General features: G+C 41.2%; 2 protein-coding genes across 2 annotated transcripts; one reads left to right on the forward strand and one right to left on the reverse strand.

The window, feature by feature from the left end:
- Positions 1-2319: 2319 nt before the first annotated feature.
- LOC138961165 (uncharacterized) lies at positions 2320-4647 on the reverse strand. Its single transcript, XM_070332765.1, has one exon. The coding sequence runs from the start codon at positions 4645-4647 to the stop codon at positions 2320-2322; it is 2328 nt and encodes a 775-aa protein (XP_070188866.1).
- Positions 4648-4972: 325 nt separating this feature from the next.
- Positions 4973-7104, forward strand: LOC138962116 (uncharacterized). The gene is made up of 3 exons (XM_070333837.1): positions 4973-5201; positions 5548-5766; positions 6255-7104. The coding sequence occupies exons 1-3, from the start codon at positions 5076-5078 to the stop codon at positions 6393-6395; spliced, it is 486 nt and encodes a 161-aa protein (XP_070189938.1). The 5' UTR covers positions 4973-5075; the 3' UTR covers positions 6396-7104.
- The last annotated feature ends 9246 nt before the right edge of the window (positions 7105-16350 follow it).

Below are 16350 nucleotides of genomic sequence, written 5' to 3' on the forward strand. Positions count from 1 at the left end.
CAGAGGTAACATATGAACTTTCAAGGAAGGTGTCCTCTTATTGGAGGGGCCTCACGTCGCAGGTGTAACTGTACATTCAAACGCAAGACGATAAACATGTTACTGGTGCTCTTCATTGCTGCATGGTGTTATATTGCTTTGTGTATGTGTGTGTGTGTGTGTGTGTGTGTGTGTGTGTGTGTGTGTGTGTGTGTGTGTGTATGTGTGTGTGTGTGTGTGCGCGTGTGTGTGTGTGTGCGTGTGTGTGTGCGTGTGTGTGTGTGTGTATATGCGTGTGTTAGTGCGTGTGTGTGTGTGTGTGTGTGAGTGTGTGTGTGCGTGCGTTTGTGCGTGTTTGTGCCGTGTGTGTGTGTATGTGTGTGTGTCTGTGTGTGTGCGTGTGTGTGTACGCGCGTGCGTGCGAGCATATATCTGCGAGTGCGGCGTGAGTGCGTGCGTGCGTGCGTGGAAGGCACTCATTTCTATACGAATGTGCCTATACTCAGTTAATTGCATATTTGCTCCGAATGCATGTGTGTCGAAAGGGAGGGTCCGAAAAAGCAAAACTTGAAACCTGTGGTACAACATTAAAAGCTTGATGTCCCACAGATTCAGCGGCGTGTTTGTGTCGCTGCAAACTGTCACATAAAAGCGGATGCAAGCGAAAGACAAAATGTCTCTCCCACTGGCTTATCCACACCATGGACTGTGTTCCGCCTTATTTCAGCTGGGCTCGTTGTTACTCCGTTTTCAGCTGGGCTTGGTGTCACGCAAACGTAAGTGTCTGCACTAAAGTACAAACTATGTCTTCTAAAAAAACTCATTTCCGGAAACGGATGTTTTTAGCACTAACCTAAGTAATTTGTCTCTCTATTTGAGTTTTTTTTTTTTATCTGACTAGGTTTATTATGTGACCCGCATCGGCTTGAAATACGTGCGGGTTGTCGCTTTTTGGGCACAAAAGCTGATCAAAATGAAGAAATGATAAACAACGGTATCATTTTATGGCTTTTCTGTATCATAAGATTATTCTATAGTTTCTTGCTGTTATGCTGATGCATTTTCCCGAACCTGCTTCAAGGCGTTGAGGCACGAGAAGTAAAACCAAAACCCATGTCAGTCGAGTTTTGTTCCGCGCTGGACACCCAGAACAAAAGCAAGCCCAGCGCGGAACGCAGACAAAAATGCAGGGGGCCCAGCGCGGAACAAAACGTACACCACTTGCTTGTTTTGATTGCTTCTTATGACATAATGAGGACGCATTGAAGCACGCAATTGATACAGATGATCATAGCTTTACCCAAAATAGTAAAAATAGAGGAATATTTGTTGTTCAAATCCATGTTTAAGAGAAATTTACGTTGAACCTTCATTTTTCACTTAAAAAACCGCATGCACGCTGTCACAGGTCAGTTTTCGTCAGCCTGTTTCTTTCTGCGTGCGCCTTCCAAAGGAAGTTTATGGAAGGAAAACACGCCGCCTTTTCGTATTAGCTAAAGAAACAGGTACTGCCTGGACTTTACTTTCCTTCACTCTTTCCCATGCTCTCGAAGTAGCGGAGAAAGGTCAACATTGGTTTACATAATTTAATACATGGATAGTGTTAATAAAATTCTTGCAATGCAGCACACATTAATCAGGTTAGTCTATATTTTTGCTAAATATCAGCATCGTACTAAATGTATCACACACTGTTCAAGTTAGGTCATGTTACTTGAATCACACTCTGATCAAATGTCTATTGCTGCTGGATTTCAATTCTGTCATGGTAATCTAACGTGACTCCGCCGCCGCAAACGTTCTTCAGAATTTTCCCTTGGAGGACATCAAAACAAAAGGAATACACATAATGTTTATGAAGTTTTGACTTAGCTCGATGTCATTGAAAAGGTACTCGAGATGACGTGCAGCACTTGACTGGTCTAGAAGACCGCGCTCCTGGTTTGGGTCATCACTCTTCTTCTCAAGACACCATCATCAAGTTAATAGCAGTAGTAGTCTGGTTACATCTCTCTCCACAATTACGGCAACATGAGGAAGAGGAAGATAAATGAATCATTGGACCGTGGGTTCCTTCAAAGAAGGGGAACGGCTTTTTCTTCCAAGCGTTCTTCGTTCCGTGGACTTGCGGAAAACGACCCTCTCGTGAAACGATTTTAGTTTACGTCAGTACACTTGGATACGTCACATGAATACGTCACTTGGCTACGTCGTGTAATGCGCGAGTAGTCTCGGTTGCCTATTCTATTCTTGACAGGTTCGCGCTTCAGAATAATAATTCATGACAGCCCCTTTCTTGAGAATGAATTTCCCAAATTTAGTCACTATATGAAGCGCGACTTAAATAATCTGATCCATGGTTGTCACAACCCGGTATTTCTTACCTCCTTTCTTCTTCACAAAAACGATTGGAGCATTGTACGGTGAGTTTGCCGGTTCAATGACCCCGAGCTTCAACATCTCGTCGATCTCGTCTTCGACCGTTTTCACCATCGCATGAGGTACGAGTCTCGGTCGAACAAACACAGGTTTCTTCTCTGTAAGTTCGATTCTGCACTTCTCCAAGTTGGTAGTAATCGGTACATCAGTCAGATTCTTGGAGAATGCACTACAGATCGCTTTCGCCTCTTTTGTTCTTTCTCTACTCAATTCTTTACAGAAGTTCACGCTTGTGACATCTTCTGTACGAGTAGTTTCCAGCAGAGGAATCATCTTCTGAGTGTCTATTCGGAAGATATCATCGTTCATCGTATCATCTTCCTCGATGACTACGGCGATGTGTTCTTCTGCTTCTTCTTTTTTTTCGTCAATTCTGTTTCTGAGGTCGACAACGTATTCTGCTGTCGTCTTCTGTTCACCTTCGACCGATTCATCAGTCCATGCACGACGCAGAACCTGCATGGGACCTCTGATGGTCTTGCCATACCGCATTTCAAAGGGTGAGAACCCCAGACTGTCTTGAGGTGCTTTCTTGGTTCTGCCTTTTGGCGCTGTTCTTTGGCACGTGTCACACGAGAGACAGTAACGTTTTATGTCTCCGACAAAACCTGGCCACCAGAACTCACACCTGATTCTATCAGTGGTTTTCTTCTGCCCGAGATGACCTGTCATCGGGTGGTCGTGCCCAAAAGAAAGCACTTTGCTTCTCATTTCTTTGGGAACAACGACTTTACTAGATTCACTCCCGGCTTTGTCGAGGGTCGTCCTGTACAAGATTTCTTTCTTGTATACATATTTCACACCGTGGAATGATTCTCCTGAAACAGCCATTTGGCGTACTTTTGCCAGTGTTTCATCATCATTCTGAGCCTTCTTGAGATCTTGCGGGGAATACATCTTGTGTGTATTTCTGTCATCATGCCTAGTTCCCGGCACAGGTTTCTCATTCCGTTTTTTTTTTCTCTTCTCTTGCTTCCGTGTACTGACCGCCGCGTTGGTCTCACCTTGATACCAACTCGGGTCACGTACTGGAAACAAAGGAGTCTTCCTCTTGTTCTGGCCTACACCATACCAATTACCTATGAGGACAGGATAAATGGGATCTTCGAGTATGACCACTTCGGTTTTGGCATCAAAATACGGACAGTCAATGTGGGTCACAGCCGTGGGACACAATTTCCGTGTTTTCTTCTCTGCGAGAGTAGTTTCTTTTTTCTTTGCCAAGTACCTTTCTTCAGGTATAAGGTCGGCACTGACCATAATACCTGAGCACCCGGAATCGCGTAATGCTTTTACGATTCGGCCGTCTAATTTGATGAACACTTCCTCTTTGAAATCCTTCTTTTTGCACGACTTGCACAGCTTGTCAAGATGTACGGGGATTTCTTGTCCATCAAATTCATTTCGAACATGAACTGCGTGAACGCTTTCTCCCTTATTGGGACAAAATCGCGACAGGTGCCCTTTGCCCTTGCAAAAAAAACAACAGCCTGTGGCTTTCAGTCTTTGTTTTTCATCATCGCTCACGTATTTATGTTCTTTCTGTGACGATTTCTCTTTCGCGTCACTTTCGACGACGTTCGAACCTTTCGTGTTCGAAAACGCGCTGCCGCTAGAATGGTTTTGGTGAGATTGCCGTGGCCTGATGTTCGAACGTGATTGTTCGTACTCCGTGGCAATTTCGCCCATTTCTTTCGCAGACTTCGGTTTCCGATCAAGTACGTGCAACATCACTTCGGTAGGGAAGGTGTTCTCTAATTGTTCTCTGAGAACTAGATCCTTCAGATCTGCCACATGTTCATCGCACTTGGCTAACTCGATCCATTTATCGAGGATGCGCTCAAGTTTGGTGACATGTTCTTTGTACGTGTCAGATGGGTTTCGCTTCAGCTGACGGAATTTCTTCCGATATTGATCTGCTGTCAGTTGAAATCCATCATACAACGCATTCTTCAAAGTGTTGTAGTTGCGCGCGTCTTCGAAACTGAGTTTTGCATAAATGGTTCTTGCCTTTCCTTTCAGGAAATACACCATTCTCGTAGCTTTGCGTTCGTCGTCGAGATGACAGTCGGTTGCATAATGTTCAAATTGTGCAAACCAACTCTCGATGTCGTCTTTGTCATCAAGAAAAGGGATTTTTGGGATAAAGTCGTCATCCCCACGACGCCTCGACGCGTTATTGTTGGCGTTGTCTCGGCGTGCTTCCGTTTGTATCCTCAACTGTTCCATTTAGGAACCTACGCTAATTATGATGACGCGAGCTTCCATTCAAATTAACTTAGGCAACGATGGTTCGATGACGTCATCCAATAGTCACATCACAGAAGGAAATGTACAAATGCTGAACGTAGCCCATTTTAGCTCGACTTATTAGACAGATAGGCTTGAGGAGAATGATAATAACAAAGTTATTAACAGAATGCAGACCTCAATGATCGTGAGAACGCACAATACACCACTAAACAGTTCCGACGTTTACATGGAACAAAGAAGGAAAATCACGTGACCGCACAGACCCCTCTCATTGGCTGCGTCATTTTTTCGAAGAAACAAATCGTCTGCAACACAGCTGTGCGCATGTTCTGCGACTGACGAGTCAGACACTTGTTTATTTTGTTGTTTTGTCGATGTAAGTTCAGCGATTATCGATTTTAACGATGGCATGTCACTGCCCGATGATTGATTGTGACAACGGAAGCTACCGTCTTCAAAATGGAAAGCTAAACTTTGCAAAATTCAGTCCGACCAGGTTCCACACGAGTCTGTGGCCAACCACCGTTCAGGTAAGCGCAACACTGTAACAGTTCTTGATCAACTTATTTTATTGCCTGACATTCATGCGATTTATTGGTTTTTTCTGCAAATTCCATAGCATGATTACAAAATCGTTTAGCTAGACCTGCATTTATACAGCTTTGAACGTTACAAAAACTGCACTGCAGTGTTTGAATCTGCCGTGCATGAGGTCAAAATATTTGGCTCACTTTCTGTGTCAGTGTGTTTCCGTTTCTTGTTTTTTTGTTTTACTTCATGTTGTTAGAGCATGGCTGTGATTAAAAAGCAATAAAAAAATTGCTTTGTATAGCCATAAATTGTTAAATCTGATATGCATCTGTCTGTTTTCAACAGCTTGCATCCGCATCCAACACACAAGAAGAAACCAGCACAACGAGATTAAAGTGGATTCGACTCATCAGCCGTGTAGACACAACAGCAGACGGAAGGCACAAGCTTTTTTCACCTGCAAAAGATGCAAGGGTTTGTTCTCTACACTTTCTTGATGGCACACCAACTGCAGAGAACTCTTTCCCAACACAAAACTTGGGATACCCTGGATTTCAACACAGAGTAAGTTTTTTTTAAAAATAATTTTCTTGTTATATTTTGTGTGTGTACGCAGTAAAGAAGATGGGAAGGTGTTGAATGTATTTGTTCACACATGCTGCTTCTAGTATCACTATGATGTGTCTGTGCCTTACAGCTTGAGTGATTTAATTGACTTTTCGTCTGTTCGTGTGTTCTGAAATCTGAACAAGAATGAATGTGGGAAGCCAAGCTAAGTTTTATGTGGGTGGTTTGTTTCCAGAGTGCGATTTGATCAACATTAGGAGAGCTCTCCATAGAAGCCAAAGGAACAAAAACAAGTGTACCGGGGAATTCACAGAGGGAGTTCTGTATTGCACTGAAAATGACTACAGTGGGTCCAAATGACCACCTTTATAAGTTGAAGTTGGGGGCATTGAACCCAAACGGACAACATATGTGGAGAACCCTGCATGAAGATGTAATACTACCATAAATACTGACAGAATGAACCCTGTTTGGCAATGTTTCAGACAGCAAGAGTGCTGATAGACATACCCCGACCAAAGCACCGGCTAGGCAGAAGAAAATGGGCAATGCGAGATCTGGAATTCCAGTTTGAGGCGTGCCAGGCCCAAGGATCATCAAGGGAGAGGAATGGTGTGCACAGCTAGTTGATTGCCAGAAAAGTGTGACTCTGGCCCTGAACAAGACCCATTCGCGACGGAAACATTTCTGGGTGCTCTTGTTTTTGCTTATTTCTTGATATTTTTTTGTGTATAAGCAGATGCCAACTTAATGCACACCCGTTATGCGCAATCTTATTGCAATGAGTAAGCTGACTAAGGAGAACAATAGACTGAAGAGACAAGTGAGTGTGTTCAAACTACAGATTGCAAACATGGCTATGAAAAAGAACGCAGACAGAAAAAATACATGGTTATTCAGAAATCTGATTTCTCGCAGAACATATCATATTGCACTGGTATAGCCACGACTAGTCTCTTCCAATTAAATCATGTTTTTAGTGTCACCCTTTGTAACAAGAAGATGGCAGGAAAAAGTCAACAATTCTAAAAATACAAGAATTTTTAGCGATCAACCAATGAGTATTGACCCTAAACGTTATAGTATAGATGAGATGTTGTTTATGCAACAGAGACGATGATTAGACCTTAAGGATCTAGCCTATCGGTTTCGCTAATATAGGTAGAATAAAGTACATGTCACCAGAGTAGCCAAGAGCAACCTTTAACAATTTACTGGTTTGTTTTCATTTGTTTGAATGTTTCTCTCTTCTTCCTGCGCACAGTCTTCTCTCCATTTCATGTCACCTGTGCATACCATAACATGTTCTGAGAAAAAATGTTTGTTTGGCTCACATTTTGTGTGTGTCTTTATTGATGTTCGTATGATGCAATGAGTATGTCAGAACAAAATCTGAGTTCTCGTACTTTGAAATGGAGAATGAGAGACAAGACAAAGCATTACAGCACAAAGTCAAACATATCAGCACTTGCAAACAAAATGCACACAATACAGTCAGCTCAAAAAACTTTACTTATGTTGATAAACGTTATCACTAGCAGCAGATCAAATCTGATGACTTCATCCACTTGGCAATGAACATATTGGGAAGAAATATATCTAGTTTCATATATTTATATATATATACCAAAAACACACATGTAGTACAGTAAAAGTCATATCTATAATGGTGTACACAGGAACCTTCCTTTTCAGAACTCCAAACAATAATCTGATAAAAAAAATTCCAGTACAGAAAAAAAGGGAGTCTTAAAATGTAGGAAAACTTACATAGGTTTTGACAAGACAAACATTTATATTTTAGATGCGACCCACCCTACTACCTTTCAGGCTGAAAACTTACAGAAACGAAGCAGCTGTTCAACAATGTTGCTCTGCCCATTACATGTGTAAAGACAGGAGCGGATCAGTTGCTTTGTAGGGGGGGGGGGGGGCACTTTGAATCGAAAGTGAATGTGATGGGCGCGAAGCGCCCGAATTTTCTAGGGGGGTCCGGGGGCATGCCCCCCCGGAAATTTGTTTTGCCCAAAGAAGCAAAATGGTGCCATCTGGTGCCATTTGAACTTAGAAATGGTCATAGAATCAGCATAGAAAAATCTTTTTTTTTTCTTCTTTTTTTTTTTTTTTTTCGGGGGGGGGGGGGGGGGGGCACGTGCCCCCTGTGCCCCCCCCCCCCCCCCCCCCCCCGTCCGCCCCTGAAAGAGTAGAGCTTAATGCCTGGATCTGGCAAAGCATTTACATGAGTTGACAAATTGTTGAAATAAGAGTCGTCAGGATTGTTTACTTTGTGGCAGGGTTGCTCTCCTTGTTTATCTGTGTGGTTTCATAGTTAAGAGGAAAAAGCTGTTCTGTTAATACCGCTTTCCCTACTTCTACTAGTTCCTCCTGTTGCTGCCTGTATCAAAACGGGAAACAGGATTGGATTACTTTGGGAACAAGAGGTTGTGATGGCTGGCTCTGGGAAACAGGTGGTTGTGATGGCTGACTCTTGGAGACACCTAGAAGTCTCTTTCTGATTTTGACAAAGATGCAATCAGGGGCTTCCTCCTCCACAATGACTTGCAGCCTGTTGCACATGGTCAAAACCCTGCCAAAAGGGAAAAAAAAATAAAATAATCAATATGAGAAAGAGACAGGAGACAACAACTTTTACTAAAGCATCATTTAGGACAATTTACCAAGTTGTACATAACAAATTGCTCACAAATTTGAGTGCAACTTGCATGAAGAGCATTTGCAGGGATGGCCAGATCTCAAAATCTTCACTTGCCAGACAGGCGGGTCATTTCAAGAAAGTCCAGTCCACCAAAAAGAATTGCTTGCCGGGTACAAACCCCAGTTGCTATAACTGCATTGTTTATAACGTTTTGAAACTAGAGTATTACAACCAGAAGTGTTGCATTTGACGAGAATTTTCACTAGCCAACCAGGTGAGTTGCCAAGCGGTTTTAACTAGCACAGCGGATTTTTTGTACTCGCCCCTGGTCATTAGTCAGATCAGATGATTTGACCATCCCTGAATTTAGAAAGTCTGTTCAGTCATTGCTGATTAACTGTATCACTATCAGTATCACTGCACTTTTTTTTTTAAAATTATATGTATATAACATATATTGCTGACAGCGACAGGCATAATTTTAGTGTGTATTAATACTAGTATGTTGGTTTTTTCAGATTTTGACACATTCCCTGTTCACTGAAACCAAAATGTTGTTAGGCCACACAAACCATCTTGCAATTCAACTTGAACCATTCTCTTGTTCAAAAGTAAAGTGCAAATATGATTTATTTTTAAAAAAGTAGAGGTTTCCTACCTGTAAGCCTTTTCTCCTTAAAACTCGTTGACGAGGCGATGCATGAGGTCGAGCTCACACTCACAGGCAGCCGGTGATGAAGACGCTTGGCCACAGGAATCGCCCATCTTGCTGCCTTTCAATCCAGTTGTGATGATGAATGGATAAGGATAAACTTGAGCACACCTTTCACATACAACTTCTGCTTGTACTCCCGAAGAAGCACCCTCTCTGCATTTTCTGCTTCACGGTCAACAGGAATCCCATCTCCCAAGTTCCAAAGCAGGAAAAGCTCTAAAACAAAAAGGCCTTGAGATCAAATCACAGTTTTTCGCACCTGTAGAAGGCATTTTTTTCCCCCTCATCACCATTTTGTATGTAAACTTACAAAATACTCTCTGACTCAGCTTGGGGTAAGCTTAGCAGCTATACAAACTGGCAGTGGCAACTTAGTATGCATGTTTGTTGTTTCTAAAAAATCTAACCCACACGTCAGATTGAAAATGGAAAACTTTAGCATACACTATCGCAACATGTATGCATCACGAATCGGAATATAGTTATGCTTCATAGTAAGTTAGATTCCGTGGACAGATCAACGGCACTTATTCAAGTTTTTGACTTTAATCAACTGAAAAGTTACAGATTTACAAAAGTTTTTTGAAAATATTACAATGCACGCGAAAGCGATCTGTTCAATATATAAACAAGTCACGTAAGGCGAAAATACAACATTTAGTCAAGTAGCTGTCGAACTCACAGAATGAAACTGAACGCAATGCAACGCAGCAAGACCGTATACTCGTAGCATCGTCAGTCCGGGCTTCGTCGAAGATTACTTGACCAAAATTTCAACCAATTTGGTTGAAAAATAAGAGCGTGACAGTGCCGCCTCAACTTTCACGAAAAGCCGGATATGACGTCAACATTTATCAAAAAAACGAAAAAAACGTTCGGGGATATCATACCCAGGAACTCTCATGGAAAATTTCATAAAGATCGGTCCAGTAGTTTGGTCTGAATCGCTCTACACGCACGCACGCACACACACATACACCACGACCCTCGTTTCGATTCCCCCTCTATGTTAAAACATTTAGTCAAAACTTTTTTTTTTTTTTTCCTTACACCTGTTCCTTGTCCCGGTGTGCACTCACGCCGCCCCGTCCCTGCACTCACTGTTCCATGCACATCTGAATTTCGTTCCGCTGCCAGACTTGTCGATTTTACAGACGCTCCAGGGAGGGATGTCGGGTCGTTGCGGTAGGCTACCCTCGGAAGATGACACTGCACTTCTGCTGAGTCACTTCGACGGTGTTCAGTAGTGGGTCTGTCCCGAGCTAACGGACGCAGCCCACTATCTACTATGCCCCCTACTAACGACATTGACAGCAAAGTCGTGGAGCCAGACTGAGTGAGGGTCCCCTCCAGAGAGCAGACCGCCACCACGTCCCTCCGTCGACCCCCCAGAACGTCACACGTTGAGGACTGACAGCAGAAGTACTATTCAGGGAAGGATCGAACAGGAACACTGAGACCAAGGTCACCATGAGAGCTCCGGGCATGAAGGGCCACAAGAGCAAGGACACTTTATAATTTTGGATGATTAATGAGATGAGGATGATTATAATGATGATGCTATGGATTTCCAATTTGGTTTGAGACTACGTGACAGGGTCCCGCAGTAGGGCACTGCGGTTATGAAATTAAAGGCCCCTCCTGTTTTTGGAACCGCAGGAGCTTTCTAGTTTGCTGTTAGGTAGATTTTTGGTTCCTCTTTCCTGTCATGCTCTCTTTTTCTTCATGAATTCTTTTCTTTTTTCTGCCTTCTTGCTCATTCACCTGTATTTTTTCCAAAAATCTCTTCTCTTGCCGCTTGTCTCGCGATTCATGTATAGTTTAATCTGTTAGTGTTCTGATGTAAGTCCAGCAGTAGATAGGTTAAGCCTATTTTAACATACTGGAAACTGGTAATCTTCCAGTAGGTATTAATTTAGTTTTACTAAAGCCTGCTGGGACACAAGTAATGGGTTAGTGCATTTGTAAACAGGAATCGCTTGACAAGTGGCCCCCTTCATCCCCCCCTTCCTCGTCCTGATATGGCTCCGCGTAGTCGGCTGGACGTTAAGCAACAAATAAACAAACAAACATACGTGACAGGGCAGCACTCTACGCTTACTGTCATAATATATCCTGGTGTCAACCAGGCTCGAGAACTGCCGCACCTGCGGTGTTGGTCAGGTAAACAGAACCTGAGCACCCTCAAAGTTGCATTCGTTAAGTGAATGACACTCGGCTGTGTGATTCCAGCCTTCCCATAGGAACCATAGCACTTCCACTCTGGGTAGGAGCCGACCGCAGCCCAAAAAACCCACATGACCCTGATGGGATTCGAACCCACGACCTCCCGGCCCACAGCCCGATGCGCTAACCACTGCGCTACGGGGGCCGGTATTGTCAAAACTTGACTAAATGTAACAAGTCGCGTAAGGCGAAAATACAATATTTAGTCAAGTAGCTGTCGAACTCACAGAATGAAACTGAATGCAATGCCATTTTTCAGCAAGACCGTATACTCGTAGCATCGTCAGTCCACCGCTCATGGCAAAGGCAGTGAAATTGACAAGAAGAGCGGGGTAGTAGTTGCGCTAAGAAGGATAGCACGCTTTTCTGTACCTCTGTTTGTTTTAACTTTCTGAGCGTGTTTTTAATCTAAACATATCATATGTATATGTTTTTGGAATCAGGAACCGACAAGGAATAAGATGAAAGTGTTTTTAAATTGATTTGGACAATTTAATTTTGATAATACTTTTTATATATTTAATTTTCAGAGCTTGTTTTTAATCCGAATATAACATATTTATATGTTGCTGGAATCAGCAAATGATGGAGAATAAGATAAACGTAAATTTGGATCGTTTTATAAATTTTAATTTTTTTTTACAATTTTCAGATTTTTAATGACCAAAGTCATTAATTAATTTTTAAGCCACCAAGCTGAAATGCAATACCGAAGTCCGGGCTTCGTCGAAGATTACTTGACCAAAATTTCAACCAATTTGGTTGAAAAATGAGGGCGTGACAGTGCCACCTCAACTTTCACGAAAAGCCGGATATGACGTCATCAAAGACATTTATCAAAAAAATGAAAAAAACGTTCGGGGATTTCATACCCAGGAACTCTCATGTCAAATTTCATAAAGATCGGTCCAGTAGTTTGGTCTGAATCGCTCTACACACACACACACACACACACACGCACAGACACACACACACATACACCACACCCTCGTCTCGATTCCCCCTCAATGTTAAAATATTTAGTCAAAACTTGACTAAATATAAAAAGCAGATGTGGTATGAGACAGTAAGTAAGAGAGTATTAATATATCCTACACACTGTACTTTGCATACCTCACCAAACCTTGATCTCTTCCAAAGCCTTGTGCAATTTCATATGTCAATTTAAGCAAAGAGACGTCACTCTAGTAAGTATGGGGTGACATAATAGTTATAAAATTATCCAAAGGGAAAAAGCTGTCAAATTTATCAGGAACCAATATGCCGTTTGACTTAAAAATACATTTTTACAAAACCAGTATACATATGATTTAATTTGAAACATTATGAATATGAATTCATTACCTTGTAGTTTGGTTGTGGGACAATATGTCCAGATGGCGACTTGAAATCCCTCGTTGAATTTAATGCACTGGATTCATTCTGTGGTATGGCATATGTCAATTTTAAGTGAAAAAACAAACAAACCACACAGACATACACACTCACAAGAAACTTAGTGCACATCGAAGCATCAGAACACAGAGCAATACATGGATACATTGGAACCAAGGACTACTTTAGTAGTCCTTGATTGGAACCCATCATTTATCAGTACTATCACTTTTGCATAAAGCACACTTTTGTGCAGCAGGACAAAAATAATAATTTTGCGGGATATGATAATTATCTAATTCAGTGTTAATTTAACTTTCAAAAATAATATGTATCATTGAGTTCGTCAATAATAATTTCAAAAAGTAAGTCAAAAACAATAACAAATGAACATAATAAATACCTGAAAAAGCGACTTTCTTGCTGCAGATTTACCACTGTGGTTGTCTGCTATTGTCTATTTAAAAACAAGGGGTAAAATATAGGTAATTAACCCTTAGGCTGGTTGTCGCGACATATGTCGCGCTACTTTACGTATACTGTCACCTGGTTGTCACGACATATGTCGCGCTACTGGCTCAGTCTGTTTGGTCGGTTCCGATTACCTCCCATGGATGCGAAAACCTATATGACCGTTTTTCTTTATTTTTCTCTCTGTTAATTCACCAGTGGCTATGTAACATGTGTTACATAATTGCACCAGTGTAAGGGTTAATATACCATTAGCTTAACCGAGCGCTGGTGTAGCAATGTCCGAATTCTCCGGATGTCAGCTTTCTCACTCGATATATACTTGAGACTGAAATAGCTGTTCCCTAGACAAATTAAAGAAGTAAACTTATAAGGATAAAAAGCATGTCAGTTTCTTGCAAGTCAAGGAAAATTGTGGTGAGATTGAATATATTGCAACCCATAACATTGAGTGGTTATGTCCCTTAGATTGAAGATGAATCAAATTTTAATTTAAAAAATTGGTTTGACAAATTTTTTCCCATAAATCTAATGTCAGAACTATCAGAGGGTGGTTGAAATTAACCACATGCTTTAATTCTGTTATTCTAGGGAGAAAATATCCCGCGATACCATGGATGCACGGAGCTGTAACTTAATATACGTAACATATACATACCACAATAGCTGTTAATAACATTTATACCTGGCGTTTTGCAGTAGGCGTCTCTCCTGTTGGTGACCTGTGTGCCCTCTTTGTCCCAGATTTGTCCTCTGACCAAAACGATGGGCTTCTTTCATCCTGTGGTACGACACAGTTAGATATGTTACCAGCGGCACAACATTCTATCCTGATGCGTTTTGTTGTTTCATGTGTTGTGCTTAAGTATTGTGATTGTAGTGTAAATGTGTTGTTTTTTTCTTCCAAGAACATAGTATTATGCATTTGAACAGTAGTACATGAGGGAAGGGGATTGTCAGTATGGAGTTTATGAGATATGTACATTAGGCTTGTTCATGTCCTACTTATAGGCGCGCGTGCGTATCTAATGTTGATAAGCAAATTTAGTTTGGGAGCAAGTATTTTTGTCTGCTCATACTGACTGTGCTGGCAAAGAGAAAACTGTGAGTAATGAATAACAAGATGAAAATAAAGTTGACTTTCGCACAGAAAATACCATACTACATTCACGCTCTTCAAATGTAAATACACCATATTGACTAGCCCATCAAATCCTGGCTGACATTCTGCCCATAGCTGCTTGTGTGTTTGTGTTTTCGTTCTATTTGTATGGGTGGGGTACCATGGAAGCTAGTGTAACAATAGATTCAAAGAAGCCTTGATAATATTTTCACAACAAATTGATTTTACTGTCTATATTTTGTAAAACATAAAGGATTACAAAATAAATCAGTGTTGGTTTTGGGTGGTCACAGAAGCCAGTACTTGTTAAGCTGTTATCACTGGAACCCCTAAGGCCAAAAAAAAAAATTGTCTGTTTAGGGTAACATGACCAAAAAAAGTAGGGTCGGTAGGTAGGTAAAGTTTTTTTGTTTTGTTTTTTTTGTTGTTGTTGTAAATGCTATGTTGGCTGAACATTCACTTCTTATATTTGATGAATACATGTTTCAAAACTACGTGTATAAATAAAACAGAGAGAAAGGGAGAGAAAGAAACGCCAAATGTCTCTTTTTAGCATTTTTACCTCTTTTTTTTTTTTTTTTTTTTTTTTTGAAATCAAAAAAGTTTTTGGGTCGGCGCCAAATCGATAGGGTCGGTCGGGTTACCCTAAACAGACAATTTTTTTTTTGGGGCCTAATCAGAAGTTGGTACTTTGGCATGTGTTCATACTGGTGCAGCGGTATATATATATATATGTTACAGTTAATCTGTGAAACCAGGGAATAAATGTATTAACTAGGTAATACATGAATTAACTGACGGAAAAAACCAGTTAATTTATGTATTACCTAAAATATTTTAGTTCATACACGTATTCCCTACTCAGTTTCACAGATTAACTGTAACATATATAATGTGAAAGATAGAGAAAGCTCCTATTTTTGCTTAATTGACATATTTATTTTAAAAAAAAAGATAGAAGTAACTGCTGTAAAAATTGCAATCGTAAAGAAAATGTAATGGCAGTAAACTTGGAAAGCACAGCTAAGGGCAACACTGTAGAATGCACCGCGCGTCTCCAACCACTGTGATCAAAAATAAGTCAACTTGAGTGCGCTATCAATAATTATTTACAATGCTTCAGTTCTACCACAGGTGGAAGGTATCATTCGCTGGACCACCACTATCATAGTCTTACTATGATATGGTAGTCTTACTATGATAGTGGTAGTCCAGCGAACAATATTTTCCGCCTGTGCTTCAACATCACCAGTGAACACAACCTGGGAAGCAAACATCTAAATCTAATATTTGATTTTGACCTAAATCTTAGTAATTATAGCAGAGAAAAGACTTACCATTCTGCGCATCTGTCATGAATTCCGTACACACAAAACTGATGACAGTTAAGAGTGACATAACTTGAGCCAACGGGAGTGACCAACAGTCGACAGAATAACACTGACAGCCGTCGTCCGAAGGTGGCTGAACGGACGTGAACCTAACGAAAATAAAGCACGTTCAGCAAATCAAATTATAAAACATACACGTAAAATATCAGGTGCTCTTCTGTCATCTGCTCTTCATACTTCATTATTTTGCACGTAAATCAAACCGTAAATTTTACACTGATAAACGTTGTTCGCTCGACCCTAGACTAGAGTATGGGGCAGTTGTCTGGGACCCATATATTTAAAACTGGATACCGACAAAATCGAGAAGATTCAACACAAAGCAGCGAGATTTACCTGCAAATATTACAGATCCATGGAGAAAACCCGGTTGCGAGAGATGCTGCAGAGACTGAACTTGCCATCAGACTCAGCACTTGCTGACCGGCGTAGACAACTTCGCCTGACGATGCTGTACAAGATAGCTGGAGGGTTAATACCAGCCATACCCCCAGAAAGTTTTCTCACACCCGCAGAGAAGAACAAGCGGAAAATCAGACCAACAAAGCCTATAACAACTCGAGGCCATTCAAAATTCCAGTGTTAGTGTTAGTCTGCCATTAAACTAACGACAACAAAGAAGGGA

Source organism: Littorina saxatilis, linkage group LG3, assembly GCF_037325665.1.
Source record: "Littorina saxatilis isolate snail1 linkage group LG3, US_GU_Lsax_2.0, whole genome shotgun sequence".
Taxonomy (NCBI): Eukaryota; Metazoa; Mollusca; class Gastropoda; order Littorinimorpha; family Littorinidae; genus Littorina; species Littorina saxatilis.

Excerpts from the sequence above, each read along its gene's own strand:
- LOC138961165 (XM_070332765.1), bottom strand. The coding sequence starts at position 4,647 with ATGGAACAGTTGAGGATACAAACGGAAGCACGCCGAGACAACGCCAAC.
- LOC138962116 (XM_070333837.1), top strand. The coding sequence starts at position 5,076 with ATGGCATGTCACTGCCCGATGATTGATTGTGACAACGGAAGCTACCGT. Across the intron at positions 5,202-5,547 it reads TGTGGCCAACCACCGTTCAG|CTTGCATCCGCATCCAACAC; the intron begins GTAAGCGCAACA and ends TGTTTTCAACAG. Across the intron at positions 5,767-6,254 it reads ACCCTGGATTTCAACACAGA|ACAGCAAGAGTGCTGATAGA; the intron begins GTAAGTTTTTTT and ends GCAATGTTTCAG.